Below are 27,714 nucleotides of genomic sequence, written 5' to 3'. Positions count from 1 at the left end.
AACCATCCGGCACTCCCAAACATACAGGGTTCAGCTGCCCCGGGTGCCCTTGTATAAATTTAACAGAGGGGACTGGCTGGGGGTACACTCTCACAACCAACCCGGCAACAGAGCATGTAGGAGCCGGACTGGAGGCAAAGCCTGGGGGTAGGCTCCCCTGACAGGGTTTGTAGGGAGCTGACTAGCAGTTAGTCATAGGAGGAGTGCTTAAGGAGAGGGTCATAGGGGGAGGGGCTTAACGGGGTGTTGGAGGGGTTTATAAGCAGGGTTCAGGCAGGAAATAGGGGTCACTGGGAGATTTTCTCAACAGCTAAGCAGCGTGACATCTCCCATGGCTTCCCCAGGCAACGCTGATGCAGAGGTATCCGCTGCGCTTGCTGCCCTCAGGGAGGCAGCTGGCACCAGAGGGACTGAGTGGCTGCAGCAGCAGATGTCAGGTCTGCTGGGGGGACTGGGAGCAGCAACGCAAGAGGCTGCTCCAGCGGGTGCACGGCCTCGGAGGTCCAGGCCTCCGGAGCGCTTTAGCCCATCTGTGTCCCCCAGGGTTCAGCGCCGTTCACGGAGCCCCGTTAGGGACCCTCCAGGCCAGGCTGTGGGCCGGGCACCTTCCGCCCGCAGGACCAGGTCTGGGAGGAATCCAACCAGCAGGCGGAACCCTCCGCGCGGGGGGGATCCCCCCCACGTGCAAGAAGATCCGGCGTTGCGTGGTACTGGACCTGGTGCGGTGGGGCATGCGGGGCATGCTGCTGCCCAGCGCGGGGTGAGTCGTGCCAGGGGGGCAGAAGTACAGGCTGAGGACCGCAGGCCTGGTACACGGAGCGAGAGGCGCACAGCTGGCTCCGCCTCCAACGAGGTCACGCCGGCTGGTGCTGTACCTGAGGGTCGGGATGTCAGGAGAAGAGTGATGGCAGCGTCAGCAGATGATGGAGAAATGCCTGGTCCTTCCTCATTGGCTGCAGTTCGTCAGGACACTGGACCTGCGGCTGCTGGGTTCACAGCCCCCAGGCAGCCTGGTGAGTCTGTCTCTATGTCTGTTAATGCTTTAGCGCAGAGTCAGGGGGGGGGGGAGGGTTAGCCCTCCAAGGGGAAATGAGTAGAGGTTTTACTGAATTATTGAGTGGGTTTGCAGATTGGTTGGTGGGTTTGCGGCAGGGGGCGGGGCCGTCCCCGGCGGCAGCATGGGTGCCGCAGAATGCGGGCACACCAGCTAGCATTAGTGTGCCAGTCAGTAATAGTGTGCCGGTTAGCAGTGGGGTGCCGGTTAGCAGTGGGGTGCCGGTGAGCAGCGGGGTGGCGGTACCAGGCGGTGAGCAAAATAGCAGTAGTGCAGGGGAAGAAGGGGGCAGTGTCGGGACGCAGGAGGAGAGTGGAAGGCTCAGTGACACTGCAAAAGGGGAGGTGTATGTATGCTTTGAGGGGCCATTGGGGGCCCACCTGAAGCAGGAGGTGAGGGAGAAGATTTGGAAAGGGGAATACGTTGATATATTTTCATTGCTCCCTTTAGAGCGTTTTAATCTGGATAGGCCCCGTAAGGAGGAGAAGAAGGAGGAGGAGGAACGGCGGCGGTACCGGCTGATACCGCGGTCATTCACGAACTGGCTCCAAGCATTTGCTATTTTAGCTAGTGTGATTGGGGAGAAGGCGCCTGACAATTGTTCAGGCTTGTTTTGTTACATGGATGCGATAGGAGAGGCATACCGTGTGTATGGGGGCTTGGCTTGGCTCAGGTATGATGAGCAGTTTAGGCAGAGGAAGGCTGTTCGCCCTAACATACGTTGGGACCATAAGGATATTGCTTTATGGTTAAAGGTGACGGCTCCCACAAAAAGTGGGCAGCCCTTTCGTGGGGACGGGGGGGGGGGCCGAGGGAGGCCACAAATGGGACGGCCATGCAGAAGGGACTCTGCTTTGCCTTTAATGACGGGTCATGTCGTTTTGGGGCGAAATGCAAATTTAAACATGAATGTTCCTCGTGTGGAGGGACCCATGGTGCAAATAAATGCTTCAGAGGGAAGTCACGGGACGGTAATTCAAAAGGGGGAGACACCGGTTCGGCTGGAAAGGATGCTGGGGTATCTGCATAGGTATCCTGACCAGCAGACAGCCGTGTTGTTGGAGGAGGGGTTTAGGGAAGGTTTTAAGATACCTTCCGACGTGCAGGTTTCAGGGGGCTTGAGGAGGAATTTGAAGTCTGCAAGGGAGCATCCAGAGGTGGTGCAGGATAAACTGCGTAAGGAGGTGCAGCTGGGTCGTATGGCTGGACCTTTTGGGTCGGCACCATGGCCAGATTTGATAGTCTCCATTGGGGGTGGTGCCAAAAAAGGAGGCGAACAAGTTTTGTCTTATACACCATTTATCTTTTCCAAAAGGGGCGTCGGTCAATGATGGCATTGACCCTGACATCTGCTCGGTGGTTTATACATCGTTTGACGCGGCTGTTCAGTGGGTGAAGCGGTTTGGGAAAGGGGCCAGATTGGCAAAGACTGATATTGAATCGGCATTCCGTTTGCTGCCGGTTCACCCAACCAGTTTGCGTTTGTTGGGTTGTTGTTGGGACGGGGAATTTTTTGTTGATCGTTGTTTACCGATGGGTTGTTCTTTGTCATGTGCTTATTTTGAGGCCTTTAGTTCTTTTTTGGAGTGGGTGGTTAAGGATGTCTCTGGGTGTAGTTCAGTTATTCATTACCTAGATGACTTCTTATGTATTGGTCCTGGGGGGACCGGAGTATGTGACTTATTGTTGAGGACTGTTGAAAGGGTGTCGGCAGACTTTGGGGTCCCGCTTGCTCCAGGTAAGACGGAGGGCCCTGCGACTGTGATCAGTTTTTTGGGTATTGTCATTGATACCGAGAATATGGAGTGCCGCTTGCCCGAGGAGAAATTGCTGGGTTTGAAGGCCGAGGTAGGGAGGGCATTGCTGTTGAAGAAGATTAGATTGCGGGAATTGCAATCCTTGCTGGGCAAATTGAATTTTGCGTGTCGCATTATGCCTATGGGCCGCATTTTCAGCAGGAGGCTGGCAGCAGCGACAGCAGGGGTGGTTCTTCCTCATCATTTTGTCAGATTAGGTAGCGAGTTGAAAGGGGATTTGCGGGTGTGGGCAACTTTTTTGGAAGTTTTTAACGGCAGAGCTTTGTGGATGTCAGACACATGCGTCGCTACTGAGCTAGACCTTTTCACAGACGCGGCCGGGAGTGGTGGGTTCGGGGCATATTGCCAGGGACATTGGTGTGTAGGCCGGTGGCCGGAGTCTTGGGTGCAGAGAGGCATGGTTAAAAACTTGGCATTGTTGGAGTTGTTTCCTATCTTGGTAGCAGTAGTTGTTTGGGGGGAGCTATTCCGCAATAGGAAGATTTGTTTTCACTGCGATAATTTGGGGGTTGTCATGGCTATTAACCAATTGTCGGCATCTTCACCGTCAGTGGTCACTGTTTTGCAGCAGTTAGTATTGGAATGTCTGGCTTTGAATTTGTGGGTTGTGGCTAGGCACGTTCCTGGTGTCTCTAACGGCATTGCGGATGCTTTATCTCGTTCACAGTGGGAGCGTTTTCGGGAGTTGGCACCAGAGGCGGACAGGGAGGGGACCGGATTCCCGAGTCGGCTCTGGGCTCTGCTGGACGGGTAGTCGATCAGCTCATCAGGGAATCCTTGGCCCCGAATACATGGTCGGCATACAATCAGGAATGGCGGAGCTGGTTAGAATGGCGTGAGGTAGTAGGTCTGAAGGAGGATGATGACGAGTTGGCTGTCTTGCTATATATAGGCCATTGTAAGGAGATTGGTTGGTCAGTGGCAAAAAATCACGCGCTGCATGGCGGGCTTGGCTTTTGGGTTTCGTGCAGGCGGCAGGCCTGACGTCACTAAGAATTTCCTAGGCTTTGAAAGGTTGGAGGAGAGGTCATGTCGTACAGGATCAGAGAAGGCCGGTGTCTTTCCAGTTGTTACAGAACATGGGCATGAAGTTAGGGGAGGTCTGTAGTTCCAATTTCGAGGAAAGGTTGTTTGGGGTAGCTTTTTCGCTTGCCTTCTTCGGGGCACTGCGGATTGGGGAGCTCGTGAGTCCAAGCGTGTCCAGGCCGGGAGGTTTGTTAGGAGAGGATGTGGATTTATACTCGGATAGGGTGGAGATAGTGGTGAGGAGGTCTAAGACGGATCAGTTAGGGAGGGGGAAGAAGGTAGTTCTCTTCTCTGTACCAGGGTCGGATATGTGCCCGGTGGCACGGCTGAGGATATTTAAGGAGGTCAGAGTGGGCAGGGAAAGGGATCCTTTGCTGATGCATGTGAATGGATCCTTTTTATCACGGTTTCAGTTCACAAGTGTGTTTAGAGCAGTCCTGCGGACGTTGGGCCTCAAGGGGGAGGAATACGCGGGTCACTCTTTCCGCATTGGGGCCGCAACTGAGGCTGCTAGAATGGGATTTGGGGATGAGTTGATTAAGCGCATTGGGCGGTGGGAATCGTCTCGCTTTCGGTCTTATGTTCGTTTAGGGGATTGTTGAGGTTGACCGTGTTTTTTCTGTTTTAGGGCAGCCTCCGTGCCTGATTTGGATTTTAGGACATTCATATGTCTTTTGGGGAGCTTTACGGGCGGATGTCAGACCGAACGGCCGCCAGCTGGGTTTGGATAGAGAGGAGGCAGTGGTTCGCTGGCTGGGAAAACGCGGTATGGTATGGAGTGGAGTGCTGCAGGAATTTCACCGTTTTGTTCGGCTCGATAGGGTTCCCGACATATTAGTTCTGCATGTAGGCGGGAATGACCTTGGGAGCAGACCATTTAGGGAGTTGATACGGGATATCAAGTTTGATCTCCTACGGTTATGGGCAATGTTTCCGGAATTAATCACGGTTTGGTCAGACATCGTGCCACGCCATTATTGGAGGGATGCGAGGTCGGCTGACAAGCTCAATAAGGTACGGATTAAAGTTAACAGGGCGATTGGGCGTTTTATGGCCAGGAACGGGGCTGTTGTGGTGAGGCACAGGGAACTTGACTCTGGTGCCGGGGCATTTTGGAGAGGTGACGGTGTGCACCTGAATGCTGTGGGGATAGATGTTTGGTCTTTGGGACTACAAGAGGGAATAGAAACAGCGTTCCGGATGTGGGGGGGGCGCACGGGGTTAAGGGTTTAACCTCGTGCTTTGTGGCGGAGGGGGGTCCTCGAGGTTGGTGGCATTGAGGCTTAATTATGCGGCGGGGAGGGCCCCATGAGGGGGCTGGACTCCCCTGGGTGAGGTTAATTAATGAGCACTGGGTGTGTACAATTGGTGCCCTCGAGCCAATCGCTATCGGCTGGGGGTAAGAGCTCCTGGAAGTGCTTAGAGGTGTGGATATATATTTATTGAGGGCCTCGGGGACCACCTTCCGTGGGAATGTTTTTGGATTATTGTTTAAAATTGTATTGTTCAATAAAGATGGCTGCTGTGGCCAATTTTATCCAACAAGAGAGTTATGTCATTTGTGGGGGGATAGTTGGACACAGCGATTAGACAATACCCTGTCATGTAGGAGCCGGACTGGAGGCAAAGCCTGGGGGTAGGCTCCCCTGACAGGGTTTGTAGGGAGCTGACTAGCAGTTAGTCATAGGAGGAGTGCTTAAGGAGAGGGTCATAGGGGGAGGGGCTTAACGGGGTGTTGGAGGGGTTTATAAGCAGGGTTCAGGCAGGAAATAGGGGTCACTGGGAGATTTTCTCAACAGCTCCCACCCACCCTTCCCTATTTTTTATAGTTTAGGTAGAATATTTGCTAGGATGTCTTTTTGTCACAGTGGCCTGTGCGGAGGGGGGTCCTCGAGGTTGGTGGCATTGAGGCTTAATTATGCGGCGGGGAGGGCCCCATGAGGGGGCTGGACTCCCCTGGGTGAGGCTAATTAATGAGCACTGGGTGTGTACAATTGGTGCCCTCGAGCCAATCGCTATCGGCTGGGGGTAAGAGCTCCTGGAAGTGCTTAGAGGTGTGGATATATATTTCGGGGACCACCTTCCGTGGGAATGTTTTTGGATTATTGTTTAAAATTGTATTGTTCAATAAAGATGGCTGCTGTGGCCAATTTTATCCAACAAGAGAGTTATGTCATTTGTGGGGGGATAGTTGGACACAGCGATTAGACAATACCCTGTCATGCTCTTTCTTAAATAAGCACCTTGATTTGTTCACTGTTCTCACTTGTCATTTCCACAGTACAGACACCAGCCGGTAACCAGTGTCCCTCTGGTTGCTGGGCAACGGGGAGGCGCGGCTGCTGACCCGGATCCTGCGATCAGTGCTGACGTCATCCACAGGCGCCCAGCAGCGGGGGAGGAAGGCTGACGGTGTCCTGCACTGTGGCATCTTATTTATACCGCTATGTTTCACTATGCACTTTGTTCTCACTTTTGCCTGATGACGGAGCTACGGGCTCCGAAACGTTGCAAATAAATGTACACAGTTTCTACAGACCCTGGAGTGGAGTGCCGTGTTGGTTGTGAGTGTCTACCACCAGCCAGTCTCCTATATATATATATATATATATATATATATATATATATATATATATATATATATATATATATATATATATCACATACAGATGACCAGCAGGTGGCATTCAGAATACTGATGCTGGCATCCCAAAGGTTGGAATCCTGACATGGGTCAGGTAAGTATACCTGCATCCCACCACCACCCCGTGCCTGTGTCCTACCGCCACCCCCTGCCAGCGTCCCACCGCCACCCCGTGCCTGTGTCCCACCGCCACCCCCTGCCCGCGTTCCACCGCCACCCCCTGCCGACGTCCTACCGCCACCCCCTGCCAGCGTCCCACCGCCACCCCGTGCCTGCGTCCCACCGCCACCCCCTGCCAGCATCCCACCATCACCCCCTGCCAGCGTACCTGATGTTCCCCAAGCCATGATTGATTCATGACAGATTTTTTAAAAAGTCACCCCTTCCTTTAATTGGCAGCCACCTTTTAACTGCACTGCAGCTGGGACCCAATGCTACGGGCTCAGCCTCCGTCCCAGCGTCGCTGCCAATGGAGATGTGTCTTTTAGAGGGATGCTCCTCCTCACACTGGGATCCCAGACTCCATCCCATACTCGTACGATCCCTACTGTGGCAGTGCATCATACTGCATATACCGCCCCACTTCAGGTGCCATGCACATCCCAGTCTGACACGGCTTAGGCCCTTATTCTGGTTGGTGCGGTCAGAGCCGCACACGGGGCTCCGACCGCACAAACCAAGGGCCGCCCACCCGACGGATCGCCACGGCCGTCCGTACACGGACGGCTGGCGATCCGCACAAAAATGGTGGAGGCTACGCCTCCACCATGGTGGGAGCTGCCCCCTGCCTTCGATGGTCGACGACCATCGAAGGCAGGCCCGCACGCCGCGGCAGCTCCCGCAAGCTCAGACCACACGGACAATCGTCCGTGTGGGAGCTTGAAAGGGGGCTGAAAGCTGACATCCGGCGACGTCAGCTTTCCGCCCCCATGTCATGGTAATGAGGGCGTCATGCCCTCATTACCATGCATACGCCCCGCGTTTGCATGGGAACGCCCATGAAACGCGGGGCGTACACATAGGGTAATGAGGGGCTGAAGCCCCTCACGCCCCTATACGCCCCCTTTGCGGCGGACGAAATCCGTCTGCGGCGAAGGGGGCTGCACATGCGCAGAATGACCTCTGCGCATGTGCAGAACAAAAACATCGGCGGTACGGCCGCACGCGGGCCGTACCGAGCCGAGTAGAATAAGGGCCTTAATGCTGGTACTTGTGGGCAGTATTTACCCCCTTGCATTGCAAACTGGTTTGTTCCAGAAGGAAAGTATTCCTTTTTTTATTTGATTGTAACTGTGTGTAACCCCTATAATGGTTGAGCCTTGTAGTTCCCTATCACACCAGACACAAAGGCGAGATGAGCTGGGGGGGGGGGGGGGGGGGTAGCATGTTACCTGCGCTCTGTTCCCGTAGTAGGGGAAATACATCAGATCAATGCTTCCTAAGCCGGCAGTGCTGGGGTAATAGGCCCTCGTCCCCAGGAGGTAATCATTCGCCTCATTCTGCAAAGGATATTACAATATAAAAGGAGTTCAAAACAGGTAATAAGCTTATATTATATACTGTAATATTTATATTCATTTCTATAGAGATAGAAGAACTATATAGAACTATATATAGAATATTATACAGATACTAATTTATAGATCGTTTGGATACAATTAGGTAAAATGCCATTCCCTTACTGTGTGGTTGTCAAACTCGGTCCTTAAGTTCATGTTATCCAGGTAAGCCTACAGGTGTACTCATTACTCACTGTCACATTTCCCAGGTCACCCGGCAGGTGCACAGGTGTACTCATTACTTACTGACTAAGTATATGTGGCGTAGGGTGTACATAGTATATAGTGGCTATAGACACATGTATACGTGGCATAGGGTGTACAGGGGGTATATAGTATATATTGGCTATAGACACCTGTATACGTGGCATAGGATGTACAGGGGGTATATAGTATATATTGGCTATAGATACCAGTATACGTGGCATAGGGTATATGTAACACTCTGTGGGAAGTGTCATGAAAGGTATTAATTTACAGGTAAGTATTAGGAAGGGTGATACTCTGGTTGACGGTGTTACTTTATTTCTTCTGGTATTTCTCACCTAAACCTGGTGTTTGTGGTGTCTAATGGGAAGCAAGTTTTACTAGTAATGCACAATACAATACAGTTCAAAATACATTACTCACAGCCACTAATTACACAATTGCCTTTCTGTATTTTTATTACAATACAATGAATCTGTGAAGCCTTTCCTTCACTAAAAGAACTTAAAAATGTTTTTTTACCAATAAAGTATACACAATGCATATTACAATGTAGCTACCTATATACACAAAGCAAAAATCTCTCTCTAAAATGACTCTATAGTCGGGGCCCCGTTTACCTTTATAGCCGGCTGGATTAATTTTATAGTGCACTTTTTAGTGACAATATCTAATCTTGTTGAAACAAATGTTAAAAGCCTGAAGTAGATGCTGCAAATGGGCGATGAGAAGATAAAAACGTAGCACTCTCTAGTTAGTGTTGTAACTCCTTTCTTTCTAACGCTCCATGCAACAGTGTCCTTTTATGCTGAGCTGCAATAATAATCTTTGTACAACAGTGGTTCTTGCTTAGTGGTTGGTGAATAAAGTCAAAGCTCAGTGCCGCCAATATCTGAATTGCAAGGTGTTACTTACTCTAGCTGGTGTAAGGCCCTGCTCGCTAGTAAAAGCTGTCAGTCCTAGCCACACTGCTTCCACGAAGTCCTGTCACCTCCTGTATCAGTAGTCTATAGATGGTGGCTGCTTGTTAATGGTGAGGGTGCTGCATGCATCTAGATGAACTGTCATTAATAACATCAATCAAGCTGAGGGCCCAATAAAATTGACCCACACAATGGACACTACCACCATTAATTATTTGGATGTTACCCTAACATACATTAACAAAACTATCCAAACAACAGTCTTCCAAAAAGAAACGGACAGAAATACTTTGTTAAAATACAGCAGCAACCACGCTCCCGCCCTAAAACAGGGATTGCCAAAATCGCAAATGATACGGGTGGCAAGGATCACAAGCGATACATCGATGCTGGAAAAAGAATTGGACAAACTAATTCTAAAATTTGTCCAAAGAGGATACAACCCGTCTATCCTTAACAAACAAAAAATCCAAGTACTAAACACCCCAAGAATAAACCTGTTACAGCCGAGCAAGAAAAAATCCATAGACCAGAGAATACCTTTCGTCACAACATACACCCCAGCGAGCCAAGTACTGCCACGGGCCCTACATGCCGTCTGGCCACTTGTAAAAAGTGACAAACAATTACCTTGTTTTAAAAACAAATCCATAATGCCCAGTTACAAAAGGGGAAAACATTTAAGGGACATGCTTGTTAGAACCAATTTGACTCCACAAACCCCAGAGAATACCATCTTCAATGTTCAACAGAAAAAACCGGGTTGCTATCGGTGCCCCAAATGCACCACATGCAACTCTATGACCTCAGGGAATACTTTCCAAAATTCTCAAACAGGAGAAACGTTCAAAATCCGGCATGTAGTTTCCTGCAAATCACAATACATTATATATCTCTTATCATGTACCTGTGGTAAACAATACGTAGGCCAAACTATAAGAACTTTCCGGGACAGAATGGCCCTACACAGATCAGCGATTAATGCCTGTTTGAGAGGAGAAAAAATTGAACAGCCGGTGGCCAAACACTTTAAAACAAGTGGCCACACACTGAACGATTTGAAGAGTCAAATCATTGACCATATCCCCCCCCTCAGCCGAGGAGGAGACCGCCAGCAGTTACTAACACAAAGAGAATCGCAATGGATCTTTAAGTTAAATACCATGGCACCCAATGGACTGAACGAAAAAATAGCATGGAATGCGTTCATTTGAACATATCCTTTTAGTACACATGAACAATCGTTTAAGAGTTTTGCATTATTATGATAGACTAATGTTTAATTGCATCCTCATCACACAGTGTTGCTTAAGAAAAGCGCAGATATTACTGTGTGGATACCCCATATATAGGCCCTTATTCTTGTTCGTGCGGTACGGCCCGCGTGCGGCCGTACCGCCGATGTTTTTACACTGCACATGCGCAGAGGTCAATCTGCGCATGTGCAGCCCCCTTCGCCGCAGACGTATTTCGTCCGCCGCAAAGGGGGCGTATAGGGGCGTGAGAGGCATCATGCCCTCATTTCCCTATGTGTACGCCCCGCGTTTCATGGGCGTTCCCATGCAAACGCGGGGCGTACGCATGGTAATGAGGCCATGACGCAACTCATGGGGGCGGAAAGCTGACGTCGCCGGATGTCAGCTTTCAGCCCCCATACAAGCTACCACACGGACGATTGTCCGTGTGGTCTCAGCTTGCGGGAGCTGCCGCGGCGTGCGGACCTGCCTTCGATGGTCGACGACCATCGAATGCAGGGGGCAGCTCCCACCATGGTGGAGGCGTACGCCTCCACCATTTTTATGCGGATCGCCAGCCGTCCGTGTACGGACGGCCGTGGCGATCCGTAGGGTGGGCGGGGATTCGTCTGGTGCGGTCGGAGCCGCATATGCGGCTCGACCGCACCAACCAGAATAAGGGCCTTAGTTAGTCGTCCACAGACTACCCCGTCCACCATATAAATACATTGAACAGATATTAAGTTACCATCGTTTTTTTAACTTTTTAAGCAAATTACCCCCAGTTTTCATTTAACTATGTCTATTCACGTTTTTTAATCTAGCAGCGCTTTTATTAGAAGTGTCATTTTTTTCACATTTGCTTTTCATCCAACAGTTTGTTACTGCTGGTCTTACGTTTACAAGCCTGACACGGAGCCGATGAAACCCTGAAGCCAGCGTCTATGGTATCTCAGCAACGGCCCCGCGTCATCGAGTGGGCGGAACTGACAACCCGGAAGCACGGCCGGGAATCACCGGCGTCTGTGAGGCTTTTTCATTCGCACAAGCTGCTAGATAAGGTAGGAGAGCTCACGGCTCTGATCTTTTTTGCACAGCACTATCAGCACTTTTCAGAAGCACACGTCCTGAGGAAAAAGCCGTTAAGGCTTTGAAACGTCGACTATGCTTTGATTATCCTGTATCACCATTTAACCTGATAAATTTTGGATATCACCAACGCTCGTGAGTGCCGCCTGTCTGTTATAGGGGTTACACACTCCTGGGACAGCTACTTGTACATTCATTCTGAGGAAGGCATAGGGGCACCTTGGACTTCTTCGACGAGAGTGCCGGACAAATCCATCCCTTTTATATATATATATATATATATATATATATATATATATATATATATATATATTATTATTATTATTATTATTATTATTATTATTATTATTATTATTATTATTATTATTATTATTTATATACATTTGGTCTATCTATAATACTTTAACTGACCCGGCATATACTGGGTCACCTAAGTGTCCATCTCCGTGCTTTGCTCCGCCCCTCTGGAAACCCCCTTCTGAAAATCCTGTGTTTGCCCCTGACCTGTATATGTGGCATAGGGTGTACAGGGGGTATATAGTATATAGTGGCTATAGATACCTGTATACGTGGCATAGGGTGTACAGGGGGTATATAGTATATATTGGCTATAGATACTGTACCTGTATACGTGGCATAGGGTGTACAGGGGGTATATAGTATATATTGGCTATAGATACCTGTATACGTTGCATAGGGTGTACAGGGGGTATATAGTATATATTGGCTATAGATACTAGTATACGTGGCATTGGGTGTATAGGAGGTATACAGTATATATTGGCTATAGATACCTGTATACGTGGAATAGGGTGTACAGGGGGTATATAGTATATATTGGCTATAGATACTAGTATACGTGGCATAGAGTGTACAGGGGGTATATAGTATATATATATTGGCTATAGATACTGTACCTGTATACGTGGCCTAGGGTGTACAGGAGGTATATAGTATATATTGGCTATAGATACCTGTATACGTGGCATAGGGTGTACAGGGGGTATATAGTATATATTGGCTATAGATACTAGTATACGTGGCATTGGGTGTATAGGAGGTATACAGTATATATTGGCTATAGATACCTGTATACGTGGCATAGGGTGTACAGGGGGTATATAGTATATATTGGCTATAGATACTAGTATACGTGGCATTGGGTGTATAGGAGGTATACAGTATATATTGGCTATAGATACCTGTATACGTGGAAAAGGGTGTACAGGGGGTATATAGTATATATTGGCTATAGATACTAGTATACGTGGCATAGAGTGTACAGGGGGTATATAGTATATATATTGGCTATAGATACTGTACCTGTATACGTGGCCTAGGGTGTACAGGAGGTATATAGTATATATTGGCAATAGATACCTGTATACTTGGCATAGGGTGTACAGGGGGTATATATTGGCTATAGATACTAGTATAAGTGGCATTGGGTGTACAGGGGGTATATATTGGCTATAGGTGATCTACGAGGCACGTCTACAGGGATTATTGCCCTATAGGCGCTACCTCTTACCGTTGCATTCACAGCACTCTTTAACCTCTGGAGACAATAAAGAGAAAATCTGAGACATCTCAGGCACAGGACAGAATGTGAGCGTCAGACAGTAGCGCTGAATACTTACTGCTGCTGTACAATTAATGGTCACCGACTTATTAGACAGACTGGGTACAACTGCCGGCAGAAAATTAATCACCTGAACGAAACGAAACAAAAAAAACGATATGTTACGCCGGCTGGCCACGTATGGACGGATCAGAGGGAGAGGGGCCAGGTGTGGACGGATCAGAGGGAGAGGGGCCAGGTGTGGACGGATCAGAGGGAGAGGGGCCAGGTGTGGATGGATCAGAGGGAGAGGGGCCAGGTGTGGACAGATCAGAAGGAGAGGGGCCAGGTGTGGACGGATCAGAAGGAGAGGGGCCAGGTGTGGACGGATCAGAGGGAGAGGGGCCAGGTGTGGACGGATCAGAGGGAGAGGGGCCAGGTGTGGACGGATCAGAGGGAGAGGGGCCAGGTGTGGAGGGATGAGAGGGAGAGGGGCCAGGTGTGGAGGGATGAGAGGGAGAGGGGCCAGGTGTGGAGGGATGAGAGGGAGAGGGGCCAGGTGTGGAGGGATGAGAGGGAGAGGGGCCAGGTGTGGAGAGATGAGAGGAAGAGGGGACAGGTGTGGAGGGATGAGAGGGAGAGGGGCCCGGTGTGGGGGGATGCGAGGGAGAGGGGCCAGGTGTGGACGGATGAGAGGGAGAGGGGCCAGGTGTGGACGGATCAGTGGGAGAGGGGCCAGGTGTGGACTGATCAGAGGGAGAGGGCCAGGTGTGGACTGATCAGAGGGAGAGGGGCCAGGTGTGGACGGATCAGAGGGAGAGGGGCCAGGTGTGGACGGATCAGAGGGAGAGGGGCCAGGTGTGGACGGATCAGAGGGAGAGGGGCCAGGTGTGGACGGGACAGAGGGAGAGGGGCCAGGTGTGGACGGATCAGAGGGAGAGGGGCCAGGTGTGGACGGATCAGAGGGAGAGGGGCCAGGTGTGGACGGATCAGAGGGAGAGGGGCCAGGTGTGGATGGATCAGAGGGAGAGGGGCCAGGTGTGGACGGATCAGAGGGAGAGGGGCCAGGTGTGGACGGATCAGAGGGAGAGGGGCCAGGTGTGGACGGATCAGAGGGAGAGGGGCCTGGTTTGGACGGGACAGAGGGAGAGGGGCCAGGTGTGGACGGGACAGAGGGAGAGGGGCCAGGTGTGGACAGGATAGAGGGAGAGGGGCCAGGTGTGAATGGATTAGGAGGGAGAGGGGCCAGGTGGGGACGGGAGAAAGGGAGAGGCGCCAGATGTGGACGGGAGAGAGGGAGAGGCGCCAGGTGTGGACGGGAAAGAAGGAGAGTCCCAGGTGTGGACGGGAGTTCATTTTAGTAAATCTGTCCCCTACATACATAGAACACATTTTTACCCTGTTCATTTTGATGAGCACACACGGCATTCCAATTGAATATCCATATGTTGGGTCACTCCCATTTACCCCAGAACAGTTCCCCAGAGAATCCCTTGTGAACTGACAAGCCTTCTTGGGGTAATTGCGCACATCTGTGTCGTCCTGCATGAAGTATTTGCCCGAGGTGCAATTGGTCCCTCTCTGGTCTTGCACGGTGCCGTTATAGTCTGAGGAAGGGAAACACAAGAGGGTCACGATGTGCAGGTGTGTATCATATTGGAGCCAGAGACACACAACTCTAATATTGTCTGATCTAAGCATGTCATGTAATCCCACGTGGGGATAGGGAGTGTGTAACTCAGGGTAAGTACTGACACGTGAGGATGGAGAGTGTGTAACACAGGGTAAATAATGTAACGTGGGGATAGAGAGTGTGTAACACAGGGTAAATAATGTCATATGGGGATAGAGATTGTGTAACAGGGGGAAAATAAAGACCTGTGGGGATGGGGAGTGTAACATGTGGGGATGGAGATTGTAACACAGGGTAAGTAATGTCATATGGGGATAGAGATTGTGTAACAGGGGGGAAATATTGACCCATGTGGATGGGGAGTGTCTAACACGTGGGGATGGGGAGTGTAACATGTGGGGATAGAGAGTGTGTAACACAGAGTAAGTAATGTCACATGGGGATAGAGATTGTGTAACAGGGGGGAAATATTGACCCATGTGGATGGGGAGTGTCTAACACGTGGGGATGGGGAGTGTGTAACACGTGGGGATGGAGAGTGTGTAACACGTGGGGATGGAGAGTGTGTAACACGTGGGGATGGAGAGTGTAACATGTGGGGATAGAGAGTGTGTAACACAGAGTAAGTAATGTCACATGGGGATAGAGATTGTGTAACAGGGGGGAAATATTGACCCATGTGGATGGGGAGTGTCTAACACGTGGGGATGGGGAGTGTGTAACACGTGGGGATGGAGAGTGTGTAACACGTGGGGATGGAGAGTGTGTAACACGTGGGGATGGAGAGTGTGTAACACGTGGGGATGGAGAGTGTGTAACACGTGGGGATGGAGAGTGTGTAACACGGGGTAAGTAATGTCATGTGGGGATGGAGAGTGTAACACGTGGGGATGGAGTATGTAATGTCAGGTGGGGATAGAGTATGTAGCACGAGGTAAATAATGACCTGTGGGGATGGAGAGTGTGTAACACGTGGGGATGGAGAGTGTGTAACACGTGGGGATGAACAGTGTGTAACACGGGGGGATGAACAGTGTGTAACACGGGGGGGATGAACAATGTGTAACACGGGGGGGATGAACAGTGTGTAACACGGGGTAAGTAATGGCATGTGGGGATAGAGAGTGTGTAACACAGGGTAAGTAATGTCACGTGGGGATGGTGAGTGTAACACATGTGTTACACACTCTCCATCCCCTGTTATACACTCTCCACCTGTCCATCCATGTGTTACACACTCTCCATCCCCTTAATGATAAAGTGTGTGTAACATGGGATAAGTAATGTCATGTGGGATGGAGAGTGTGTAACACGGGGTAAGTAATGACATGTGGGATGGAGAGTGTGTAACACGGGGTAAGGAATGACACGTGGGGGATGGAGAGTGTGTAACATGGGGTAAGTAATGACATGTGGGATGGAGAGTGTGTAACACTGGGTAAGGTATGACACGTGTGATGGAGAATGTGTAACACAGGGTAAGGAATGACACGTGGGATGGAGAGTGTGTATCACGGGGTAAGGAATGACATGTGGGATGGAGAATGTGTAACATGGGGTAAGGAATGACACATGGGATGGAGAGTGTGTAACACGGGGTAAGTAATGACACGTGGTATGGAGAGTGTGTAACATGGGGTAAGGAATGACACGTGGGATGTGAAGTGTGTAACACGGGGTAAGGAATGACACGTGGGATGGAGAGTGTGTAACATGGGGTAAGGAATGACACGTGGGATGAGGAGTGTGTAACATGGGGTAAGGAATGACATGTGGGGATGAAGAGTGTGTAACACGGGGTAAGGAATGACACGTGGGATGGAGAGTGTGTAACATGGGGTAAGGAATGACACGTGGGATGGAGAGTGTGTAACACGGGGTAAGGAATGACATGTGGGATGGAGAGTGTGTAACATGGGGTAAGGAATGACACATGGGGATGTGGAGTGTGTAACATGGGGTAAGGAATGACACGTGGGATGGAGAGTGTGTAACACGGGGTAAGGAATGACATGTGGGATGGAGAGTGTGTAACATGGGGTAAGGAATGACACATGGGGATGGAGAGTGTGTAACACGGGGTAGGGAATGACATGTGGGATGGAGAGTGTGTAACATGGGGTAAGGAATGACACGTGGGATGGAGAGTGTGTAACATGGGGTAAGGAATGACATGTGGGATGGAGAGTGTGTAACATGGGGTAAGGAATGACACATGGGGATGTGGAGTGTGTAACACGGGGTAAGGAATGACACGTGGGATGGAGAGTGTGTAACACGGGGTAAGGAATGACATGTGGGATGGAGAGTGTGTAACATGGGGTAAGGAATGACACATGGGGATGTGGAGTGTGTAACACGGGGTAGGGAATGACATGTGGGATGGAGAGTGTGTAACATGGGGTAAGGAATGACACGTGGGATGGAGAGTGTGTAACATGGGGTAAGGAATGACATGTGGGATGGAGAGTGTGTAACATGGGGTAAGGAATGACATGTGGGGATGTGGAGTGCACCACATGTATGTATGAGCAGGACACGTATGAATGAAAAGGAAATGGAGAAGGAAGGTCAGGAGACACAGATAGCATTAAGGCATAGTTACCTCCCCTCCTGCGTTCTGCAGGAGACTCCCTGACATAGCAGCAATCTCCCTCTCTCCCTCATTAGTCTAGCAATCTCCCTCATGTCACCTAGCTCACATTACACTGTTACATCATAGTTACCTCCCCTCCTGCATTCTGCAGGAGACTCCCTGACATAACAGCAATCTCCCTCATTAGTCTAGCAATCTCCCCCATGTCACCTAGCCCACATTACACTGTTACATCATAGTTACCTCCCCTCCTGCGTTCTGCAGGAGACTCCCTGACATAGCAGCAATCTCCCTCTCTCCCTCATTAGTCTAGCAATCTCCCTCATGTCACCTAGCCCACATTACACTGTTACATCATATTTACCTCCCCTCCTGCATTCTGCAGGAGACTCCCTGACATAGCAGCAATCTCCCTCTCTCCCTCATTAGTCTAGCAATCTCCCTCATGTCACCTAGCCCACATTGCACTGTTACATCATAGTTACCTCCCCTCCTGCATCCTGCAGGAGACTCCCTGACATAACAGCAATCTCCCTCATTAGTCTAGCAATCTCCCTCATGTCACCTAGCCCACATTACACTGTTACATCATATTTACCTCCCCTCCTGCATTCTGCAGGAGACTCCCTGACATAGCAGCAATCTCCCTCTCTCCCTCATTAGTCTAGCAATCTCCCTCATGTCACCTAGCCCACATTACACTGTTACATTATAGTTACCTCCCCTCCTGCATTCTGCAGGAGACTCCCTGAAATAGCAGCAATCTCCCTCTCTCCCTCATTAGTCTAGCAATCTCCCTCATTTCACCTAGCCCATATTGCACTGTTACATTTTTTTGAGGAAAAGGAATGAGAGATAGATACATTTATATTGAACCATCAGCACAATTTTCCAGCACTTTACCAAGTATAGTAGCTCTTACTAACTGCTCTGGGGATCATCTATATTTGTATATAAGTAATTTTTAAAGATCCCTCTCAGATGTAGCAGTACACACCCACACTTCTAGGTGCCACTTTCACAATCTCTTTTCACAATCTCTCCATATATGGAACTAGACACGCCCTTTGGGTGGAGAATGACACACCTCCTTAAAGCTGCAATGTGCAAAAATCTACTACCAAATATAATCTCCCTGAAACTAGTTTTTAAAAGTAGGCAAGTATGCATTAAGGTTACATGTTACAGCAGATACTCACCATCTAGCAGAGAGCTAAGTGCATCTACGTACATCTTGTAGCTGGATGGGGACTGTGGGTTTATTTCAATGTCCAGGCTACTCAGCTTTGGTCGGATCATTAGCCCTGGTGGTAGAAGCAGTTGTACAATATATTACATGGGCCCCATTGCATCTAGAGATATGAGCCAGCCACTATATAATCAGACCACATGTGCCAACACAACACTAAGCCCTGTGCACTGAGGACAGGACTGATACGCTCTCTGTGTGTGATAGGGAATATAGAGTGTAAGCAGCACTGGGGCAGGGGCTGATGTGACTGGTATGCTCTCTGTAATGTATGTACATATGATAGGGAATATAGAGTGTAAGCAGCACTGGGGCAGGGGCTGATGTGACTGGTACGTTCTCTGTAATGTGTGTACATGTGATAGGGAATATAGAGTGTAAGCAGCACTGGGGCAGGGGCTGATGTGACTGGTACGTTCTCTGTAATGTATGTACATGTGATAGGGAATATAGAGTGTAAGCAGCAATGGGGCAGGGGCTGATGTGACTGATACGCTCTCTGTAATTTGTGTACATGTGATAGGGAATATAGAGTGTAAACAGCACTGGGGCAGGTGCTGATGTGACTGATACGCTCTCTGTAATGTGTGTGTACATGTGATAGGGAATATAGAGTGTAAGCAGCCCTGGGGCAGGGGCTGATGTGACTGATACGCTCTCTGTAATGTGTGTGCACATGTGATAGGGAATATACAGTGTAAGCAGCACTGGGGCAGGGGCTGATGTGACCGATACGCTCTCTGTAATTTGTGTACATGTGATAGGGAATATAGAGTGTAAACAGCACTGGGGCAGGGGCTGATGTGACTGATACGCTCTCTGTAATGTGTGTGTACCATGTGATAGGGAATATAGAGTGTAAGCAGCACTGGGGCAGGGGCTGATGTGACTGATACGCTCTCTGTAATGTGTGTGTACATGTGATAGGGAATATAGAGTGTAAGCAGCCCTGGGGCAGGGGCTGATGTGACTGATACGCTCTCTGTAATGTGTGTGCACATGTGATAGGGAATATACAGTGTAAGCAGCACTGGGGCAGGGGCTGATGTGACTGGTACGCTCTCTGTAATGTGTGTACATGTGATAGGGAATAAAGAGTGTAAGAACCACTGCGGCAGGGACTGATGTGACTGATACGCTCTCTGTAATGTGTGTGTGCACATGTGATAGGGAATATAGAGTGTAAGCACCACAGGAACAGGGGCTGATGTGACTGATACGCTCTCTATAATGTGTGTACATGTGATAGGGAATATACTGTAGAGTGTAAGCAGCACTGGGTCAGGGGCTGATGTGACTGATACGTTCTCTGTAATGTGTGTACATGTGACAGGGAATATAGAGTGTAAGCAGCACTGGGGCAGGGGCTGATGTGACTGATACGCTCTCTGTAATGTGTGTGTACATGTGATAGGGAATATACAGTGTAAGCACCACTGGGGCAGGGGCTGATGTGACTGATACGCTCTCTGTAATTTGTGTACATGTGATAGGGAATATAGAGTGTAAGCAGCACTGGGGCAGGGGCTGATGTGACCGATACGCTCTCTGTAATGTGTGTGTACATGTGATAGGGAATATAGAGTGTAAGCAGCACTGGGGCAGGGACTGATGTGACTGATACGCTCTCTGTAATGTGTGTGTACATGTGATAGGGAATATAGAGTGTAAGCAGCACTGGGGCAGGGGCTTATGTGACTGATACGCTCTCTGTAATGTGTGTGTACATGTGATAGGGAATATAGAGTGTAAGCAGTGCAGGGGCTGATGTGACTGGTACGTTCTCTGTAATGTGTGTGTACATGTGATAGGGAATATAGAGTGTAAGCAGCAATGGGGCAGGGGCTGATGTGACTGGTACGTTCTCTGTAATGTGTGTGTACATGTGATAGGGAATATAGAGTGTAAGCAGCAATGGGGCAGGGGCTGATGAGACTGGTACGTTCTCTGTAATGTGTGTTTACATGTGATAGGGAATATAGAGTGTAAGCAGCAATGGGGCAGGGGCTGATGTGACTGGTACGTTCTCTGTAATGTGTGTGTACATGTGATAGGGAATATAGAGTGTAAGCAGCAATGGGGCAGGGGCTGATGTGACTGGTACGTTCTCTGTAATGTGTGTACATGTGATAGGGAAAATAGAGTGTAAGCACCACTGGGGCAGGGGCAGATGTGACTGATACGCTCTCTGTAATGTGTGTGTACATGTGATAGGGAATATAGAGTGTAAGCAGCACTGGGGCAGGGGCTGATGTGACTGATACGCTCTCTGTAATGTGTGTGTACATGTGATAGGGAATATAGAGTGTAAGCAGCACTGGGGCAGGGGCAGATGTGACTGATACGCTCTCTGTAATGTGTGTGTACATGTGATAGGGAATATACAGTGTAAGCAGCACTGGGGCAGGGGCTGATGTGACTGATACGCTCTCTGTAATGTGTGTGTACATGTGACAGGGAATATAGAGTGTAAGGAGCACTGGGGCAGGGGCTGATGTGACTGATACGCTCTCTGTAATGTGTGTGTGTGTGTATATGTGATAGGGAATATAGAGTGTAAGCAGCACTGGGGCAGGGGCTGATGTGACTGATATGTTCTCTGTAATGTGTGTACATGTCGTAGGGAATATACAGTGTAAGCAGCACTGGGGCAGGGGCTGATGTGACTGATACGCTCTATGTAATGTGTGTGTACATGTTATAGGGAATATAGAGTGTAAGCACCACTGGGTCAGGGGCTGATGTGACTGATACGCTCTCTGTAATGTGTGTGTTCATGTGATAGGGAATATAGAGTGTAAGCAGCACTGGGGCAGGGGCTGATGTGACTGGTACGTTATCTGTAATGTGTGTTTACATGTGATAGGGAATATAGAGTGTAAGCAGCAATGGGGCAGGGGCTGATGTGACTGGTACGTTCTCTGTAATGTGTGTACATGTGATAGGGAAAATAGAGTGTAAGCACCACTGGGGCAGGGGCAGATGTGACTGGTACGTTCTCTGTAATGTGTGTACATGTGATAGGGAAAATAGAGTGTAAGCAGCACTGGGGCAGGGACTGATGTGACTGATACGCTCTCTGTAATGTGTGTGTACATGTGATAGGGAATATAGAGTGTAAGCACCACTGGGGCAGGGGCAGATGTGACTGATACGCTCTCTGTAATGTGTGTGTACATGTGATAGGGAATATAGAGTGTAAGCAGCACTGGGGCAGGGGCTGATGTGACTGATACGCTCTCTGTAATGTGTGTGTACATGTGATAGGGAATATAGAGTGTAAGCAGCACTGGGGCAGGGGCAGATGTGACTGATACGCTCTCTGTAATGTGTGTGTACATGTGATAGGGAATATACAGTGTAAGCAGCACTGGGGCAGGGGCTGATGTGACTGATACGCTCTCTGTAATGTGTGTGTACATGTGATAGGGAATATAGAGTGTAAGCAGCACTGGGGCAGGGGCTGATGTGACTGGTACGTTCTCTGTAATGTGTGTTTACATGTGATAGGGAATATAGAGTGTAAGCAGCAATGGGGCAGGGGCTGATGTGACTGGTACGTTCTCTGTAATGTGTGTACATGTGATAGGGAAAATAGAGTGTAAGCACCACTGGGGCAGGGGCAGATGTGACTGATACGCTCTCTGTAATGTGTGTGTACATGTGATAGGGAATATAGAGTGTAAGCAGCACTGGGGCAGGGGCTGATGTGACTGATACGCTCTCTGTAATGTGTGTGTACATGTGATAGGGAATATAGAGTGTAAGCAGCACTGGGGCAGGGGCAGATGTGACTGATACGCTCTCTGTAATGTGTGTGTACATGTGATAGGGAATATACAGTGTAAGCAGCACTGGGGCAGGGGCTGATGTGACTGATACGCTCTCTGTAATGTGTGTGTTCATGTGATAGGGAATATAGAGTGTAAGCAGCACTGGGGCAGGGGCTGATGTGACTGGTACGTTCTCTGTAATGTGTGTTTACATGTGATAGGGAATATAGAGTGTAAGCAGCAATGGGGCAGGGGCTGATGTGACTGGTACGTTCTCTGTAATGTGTGTACATGTGATAGGGAAAATAGAGTGTAAGCACCACTGGGGCAGGGGCAGATGTGACTGATACGCTCTCTGTAATGTGTGTGTACATGTGATAGGGAATATAGAGTGTAAGCAGCACTGGGGCAGGGGCTGATGTGACTGATACGCTCTCTATAATGTGTGTACATGTGATAGGGAATATAGAGTGTAAGCAGCACTGGGGCAGGGGCTGATGTGACTGATACGCTCTCTGTAATGTGTGTACATGTGATAGGGAAAATAGAGTGTAAGCACCACTGGGGCAGGGGCAGATGTGACTGATACGCTCTCTGTAATGTGTGTGTACATGTGATAGGGAATATAGAGTGTAAGCAGCACTGGGGCAGGGGCTGATGTGACTGATACGCTCTCTGTAATGTGTGTGTACATGTGATAGGGAATATAGAGTGTAAGCAGCACTGGGGCAGGGGCTGATGTGACTGATACGCTCTCTGTAATGTGTGTGTACATGTGATAGGGAATATAGAGTGTAAGCAGCACTGGGGCAGGGGCTGATGTGACTGATACGCTCTCTGTAATGTGTGTGTACATGTGACAGGGAATATAGAGTGTAAGCAGCACTCGGGCAGGGGCTGATGTGACTGATACGCTCTCTGTAATGTGTGTGTACATGTGATAGGGAATATAGAGTGTAAGCAGCACTGGGGCAGGGGCTGATGTGACTGGTACGTTCTCTGTAATGTGTGTTTACATGTGATAGGGAATATAGAGTGTAAGCAGCAATGGGGCAGGGGCTGATGTGACTGGTACGTTCTCTGTAATGTGTGTACATGTGATAGGGAAAATAGAGTGTAAGCACCACTGGGGCAGGGGCAGATGTGACTGATACGCTCTCTGTAATGTGTCTGTACATGTGATAGGGAATATAGAGTGTAAGCAGCACTGGGGCAGGGGCTGATGTGACTGATACGCTCTCTGTAATGTGTGTGTACATGTGATAGGGAATATAGAGTGTAAGCAGCACTGGGGCAGGGGCTGATGTGACTGGTACGTTCTCTGTAATGTGTGTTTACATGTGATAGGGAATATAGAGTGTAAGCAGCAATGGGGCAGGGGCTGATGTGACTGGTACGTTCTCTGTAATGTGTGTACATGTGATAGGGAAAATAGAGTGTAAGCACCACTGGGGCAGGGGCAGATGTGACTGATACGCTCTCTGTAATGTGTGTGTACATGTGATAGGGAATATAGAGTGTAAGCACCACTGGGGCAGGGGCTGATGTGACTGATACGCTCTCTGTAATGTGTGTGTACATGTGATAGGGAATATAGAGTGTAAGCAGCACTGGGGCAGGGGCAGATGTGACTGATACGCTCTCTGTAATGTGTGTGTACATGTGATAGGGAATATACAGTGTAAGCAGCACTGGGGCAGGGGCTGATGTGACTGATACGCTCTCTGTAATGTGTGTGTTCATGTGATAGGGAATATAGAGTGTAAGCAGCAATGGGGCAGGGGCTGATGTGACTGGTACGTTCTCTGTAATGTGTGTACATGTGATAGGGAAAATAGAGTGTAAGCACCACTGGGGCAGGGGCAGATGTGACTGATACGCTCTCTGTAATGTGTGTGTACATGTGATAGGGAATATAGAGTGTAAGCAGCACTGGGGCAGGGGCTGATGTGACTGATACGCTCTCTATAATGTGTGTACATGTGATAGGGAATATAGAGTGTAAGCAGCACTGGGGCAGGGGCTGATGTGACTGATACGCTCTCTGTAATGTGTGTACATGTGATAGGGAAAATAGAGTGTAAGCACCACTGGGGCAGGGGCAGATGTGACTGATACGCTCTCTGTAATGTGTGTGTACATGTGATAGGGAATATAGAGTGTAAGCAGCACTGGGGCAGGGGCTGATGTGACTGATACGCTCTCTGTAATGTGTGTGTACATGTGATAGGGAATATAGAGTGTAAGCAGCACTGGGGCAGGGGCTGATGTGACTGATACGCTCTCTGTAATGTGTGTGTACATGTGATAGGGAATAAAGAGTGTAAGCAGCACTGGGGCAGGGGCTGATGTGACTGATACGCTCTCTGTAATGTGTGTGTACATGTGACAGGGAATATAGAGTGTAAGCAGCACTGGGGCAGGGGCTGATGTGACTGATACGCTCTCTGTAATGTGTGTGTACATGTGATAGGGAATATAGAGTGTAAGCAGCACTGGGGCAGGGGCTGATGTGACTGGTACGTTCTCTGTAATGTGTGTTTACATGTGATAGGGAATATAGAGTGTAAGCAGCAATGGGGCAGGGGCTGATGTGACTGGTACGTTCTCTGTAATGTGTGTACATGTGATAGGGAAAATAGAGTGTAAGCACCACTGGGGCAGGGGCAGATGTGACTGATACGCTCTCTGTAATGTGTCTGTACATGTGATAGGGAATATAGAGTGTAAGCAGCACTGGGGCAGGGGCTGATGTGACTGATACGCTCTCTGTAATGTGTGTGTACATGTGATAGGGAATATAGAGTGTAAGCAGCACTGGGGCAGGGGCTGATGTGACTGATACGCTCTTTGTAACGTGTGTGTACATGTGATGGGGAATATAGAGTGTAAGCAGCAATGGGGCAGGGGCTGATATGACTGGTACGTTCTCTGTAATGTGTGTGTACATGTGATAGGGAATATAGAGTGTAAGCACCACTGGGGCAGGGGCTGATGTGTCTGATACGCTCTCTGTAATGTGTGTACATGTGATAGGGAATATAGAGTGTAAGCAGCACTGGGGCTGGGGCTGATGTGACTGACAGGCTCTATGTAATGTGTGTACATGTGATAGGGAATATAGAGTGTAAGCAGCACTGGGGCAGGGGCTGATGTGACTGGTACGCTCTCTGTAATGTGTGTGCACATGTGATAGGGAATATAGAGTGTAAGCAGCACTGGGGCAGGGGCTGATGTGACTAATACGCTCTCTGTAATGTGTGTGCACATGTGATAGGGAATATAGAGTGTAAGCAGCACTGGGTAGGGGCTGATGTGACTGGTACGTTCTCTGTAATGTATGTGTACATGTGATAGGGAATATAGAGTGTAAGCAGCACTGGGGCAGGGGCTGATGTGACTGATACGCTCTCTGTAATGTGTGTACATGTGATAGGGAATATAGAGTGTAAGCAGCACTGAGGCAGGGACTGATGTGACTGGTACGCTCTCTGTAATGTGTGTGCACATGTGATAGGGAATATAGAGTGTAAGCAGCACTGGGGCAGGGGCTGATGTGACTAATACGCTCTCTGTAATGTGTGTGCACATGTGATAGGGAATATAGAGTGTAAGCAGCACTGGGTAGGGGCTGATGTGACTGGTACGCTCTCTGTAATGTGTGTACATGTGATAGGGAATATAGAGTGTAAGCACCACTGGAGCAGGGACTGATGGGACTGATACGCTTTCTGTAATGTGTGTACATGTGATAGGGAATATAGAGTGTAAGCACCACTGGGGCAGGGGCTGATGTGACTGGTACGTTCTCTGTAATGTGTGTGTACATGTGATAGGGAATATAGAGTGTAAGCACCACTGGGGCACGTGCTGATGTGACTGATACGCTCTCTGTAATGTGTGTACATGTGATAGGGAATATAGAGTGTAAGCACCACTGGGGCACGTGCTGATGTGACTGATACGCTCTCTGTAATGTGTGTACACATGTGATAGGGAATATAGAGTGTAAGCAGCACTGGGGCAGGGGCTGATGTGACTGATACGCTCTCTGTAATGTGTGTACATGTGATAGGGAATATAGAGTGTAAGCACCACTGGGGCAGGGACTGATGGGACTGATACGCTTTCTGTAATGTGTGTATATGTGTCCCCCATGCCTAGTTACTATAGATTGCAAGCTCTATGGACACAACTCTGTGTGTCATAACTTGTGCAGACTGTGTGGCTCTATTGAAGGAAAGTCTCCATACTCCGTAGACATTTATAGTGATATGCCAGTCAAGTTAGTCGCCATATTACGTACTGGGAAGACATTGGTGGTGAGGGAAGCGAATATACCTGGGTTGGTGAGTCGATCTTCATATGTCGGCGTATATTCATCGATAGTCTGTAACATCACCCACATACTCAGCACGAAGACGGCGGTAAGGAAGGCGTAAAACACTATGTAGAATGTCAAAATCAGAACTGTGGAAGAGAGAGTGGTAAGTGCATTATTAGAAACATAGAATGTGACGGCAGATAAGAACCACTTGGCCCATCTAGTCTGCCCCTTTATTAAACCAAACTTGATACTTATTTCTGTGTAAGGATGGGAGGCTATTCCACTTATCTACTACGCATTCTGTGAAGTAGAAACTTTCAATATATCAAGTATATCAAATGCGTAATCATATTCCCAAACAATATGCCACACTGTAGCACTGCCAGTATAAATTATACCACCTAGTGCCACCAGTTCATATTATGCCACATTATATTCCCAAACAATGTGCCATATTGTAGCACCAACCATACACAAAATACAACTAAAAGCCAACAGTTCACAATATGCCACAATGTAATGCTGCCAGCTTCATGCACATTTTCCTGCTTTGTGTGCCTCCCTTTCAGGGGTTAGGTGGGTTATCAGTAATAGTGCGAGAGTGTCCAGAAGCTTCTGTGAGAGTAGGTCAGGTGTAGAAGGGGGTTGGCGAGAAAAACTAGATTTAGTAAGAAATCAGTAGCACACCTAGAACACAATCAAACCTTAAAGGGAATTAAAAAAGTAAAAGTAAACTGAAATGCTTGTTGGCTAATGCAAGAAGCTTGGCAGGAAAAATTGGGGAACTGGAAACCGTGGCCACAAGGGACAACTATGATTTAATTGGTATAACAGAAACCTGATGAAACGAGTCGTACAATTGGGCTTAAAACATGGAGGGATATACCCTTTTCAGAAAAGACAGGGAAATTAGAAGGGGCGGGGGTGCCTATATGTAATAAATAACTGAACACCGTGTGAGTAGAAAATGAGCTCAGAGATAGATGAAGATAGTACTGAGGCCGTGTGGGCAGAGATAACT

General features: G+C 48.9%; 1 protein-coding gene across 2 annotated transcripts in view; it reads right to left on the bottom strand.

The window, feature by feature from the left end:
- The window catches only part of ATP1B2 (ATPase Na+/K+ transporting subunit beta 2), a 69,040-nt gene that overhangs the window by 3,954 nt on the left and 37,372 nt on the right, over window positions 1-27,714 (bottom strand). The window contains exons 2-7 of one of the 2 annotated variants that reach the window (XM_083167923.1): window positions 26,708-26,836; window positions 18,544-18,648; window positions 14,514-14,722; window positions 13,195-13,266; window positions 13,086-13,112; window positions 7,933-8,040 (exon numbers count right to left, since the gene is read on the bottom strand). In XM_083167923.1, the coding sequence (XP_083024049.1) occupies window positions 7,933-8,040; window positions 13,086-13,112; window positions 13,195-13,266; window positions 14,514-14,722; window positions 18,544-18,648; window positions 26,708-26,836 (650 nt within the window). The remainder of the gene's footprint in view (window positions 1-7,932; window positions 8,041-13,085; window positions 13,113-13,194; window positions 13,267-14,513; window positions 14,723-18,543; window positions 18,649-26,707; window positions 26,837-27,714) is intronic. The other variant, XM_083167924.1, reaches the window with a different exon arrangement.

Source organism: Crinia signifera, unplaced genomic scaffold (genome assembly GCF_055691185.1).
Source record: "Crinia signifera unplaced genomic scaffold, ASM5569118v1 HAP2_SCAFFOLD_107, whole genome shotgun sequence".
NCBI classification, from domain to species: Eukaryota; Metazoa; Chordata; class Amphibia; order Anura; family Myobatrachidae; genus Crinia; species Crinia signifera.
This window is presented reverse-complemented; position numbering and strand designations above follow the sequence as displayed.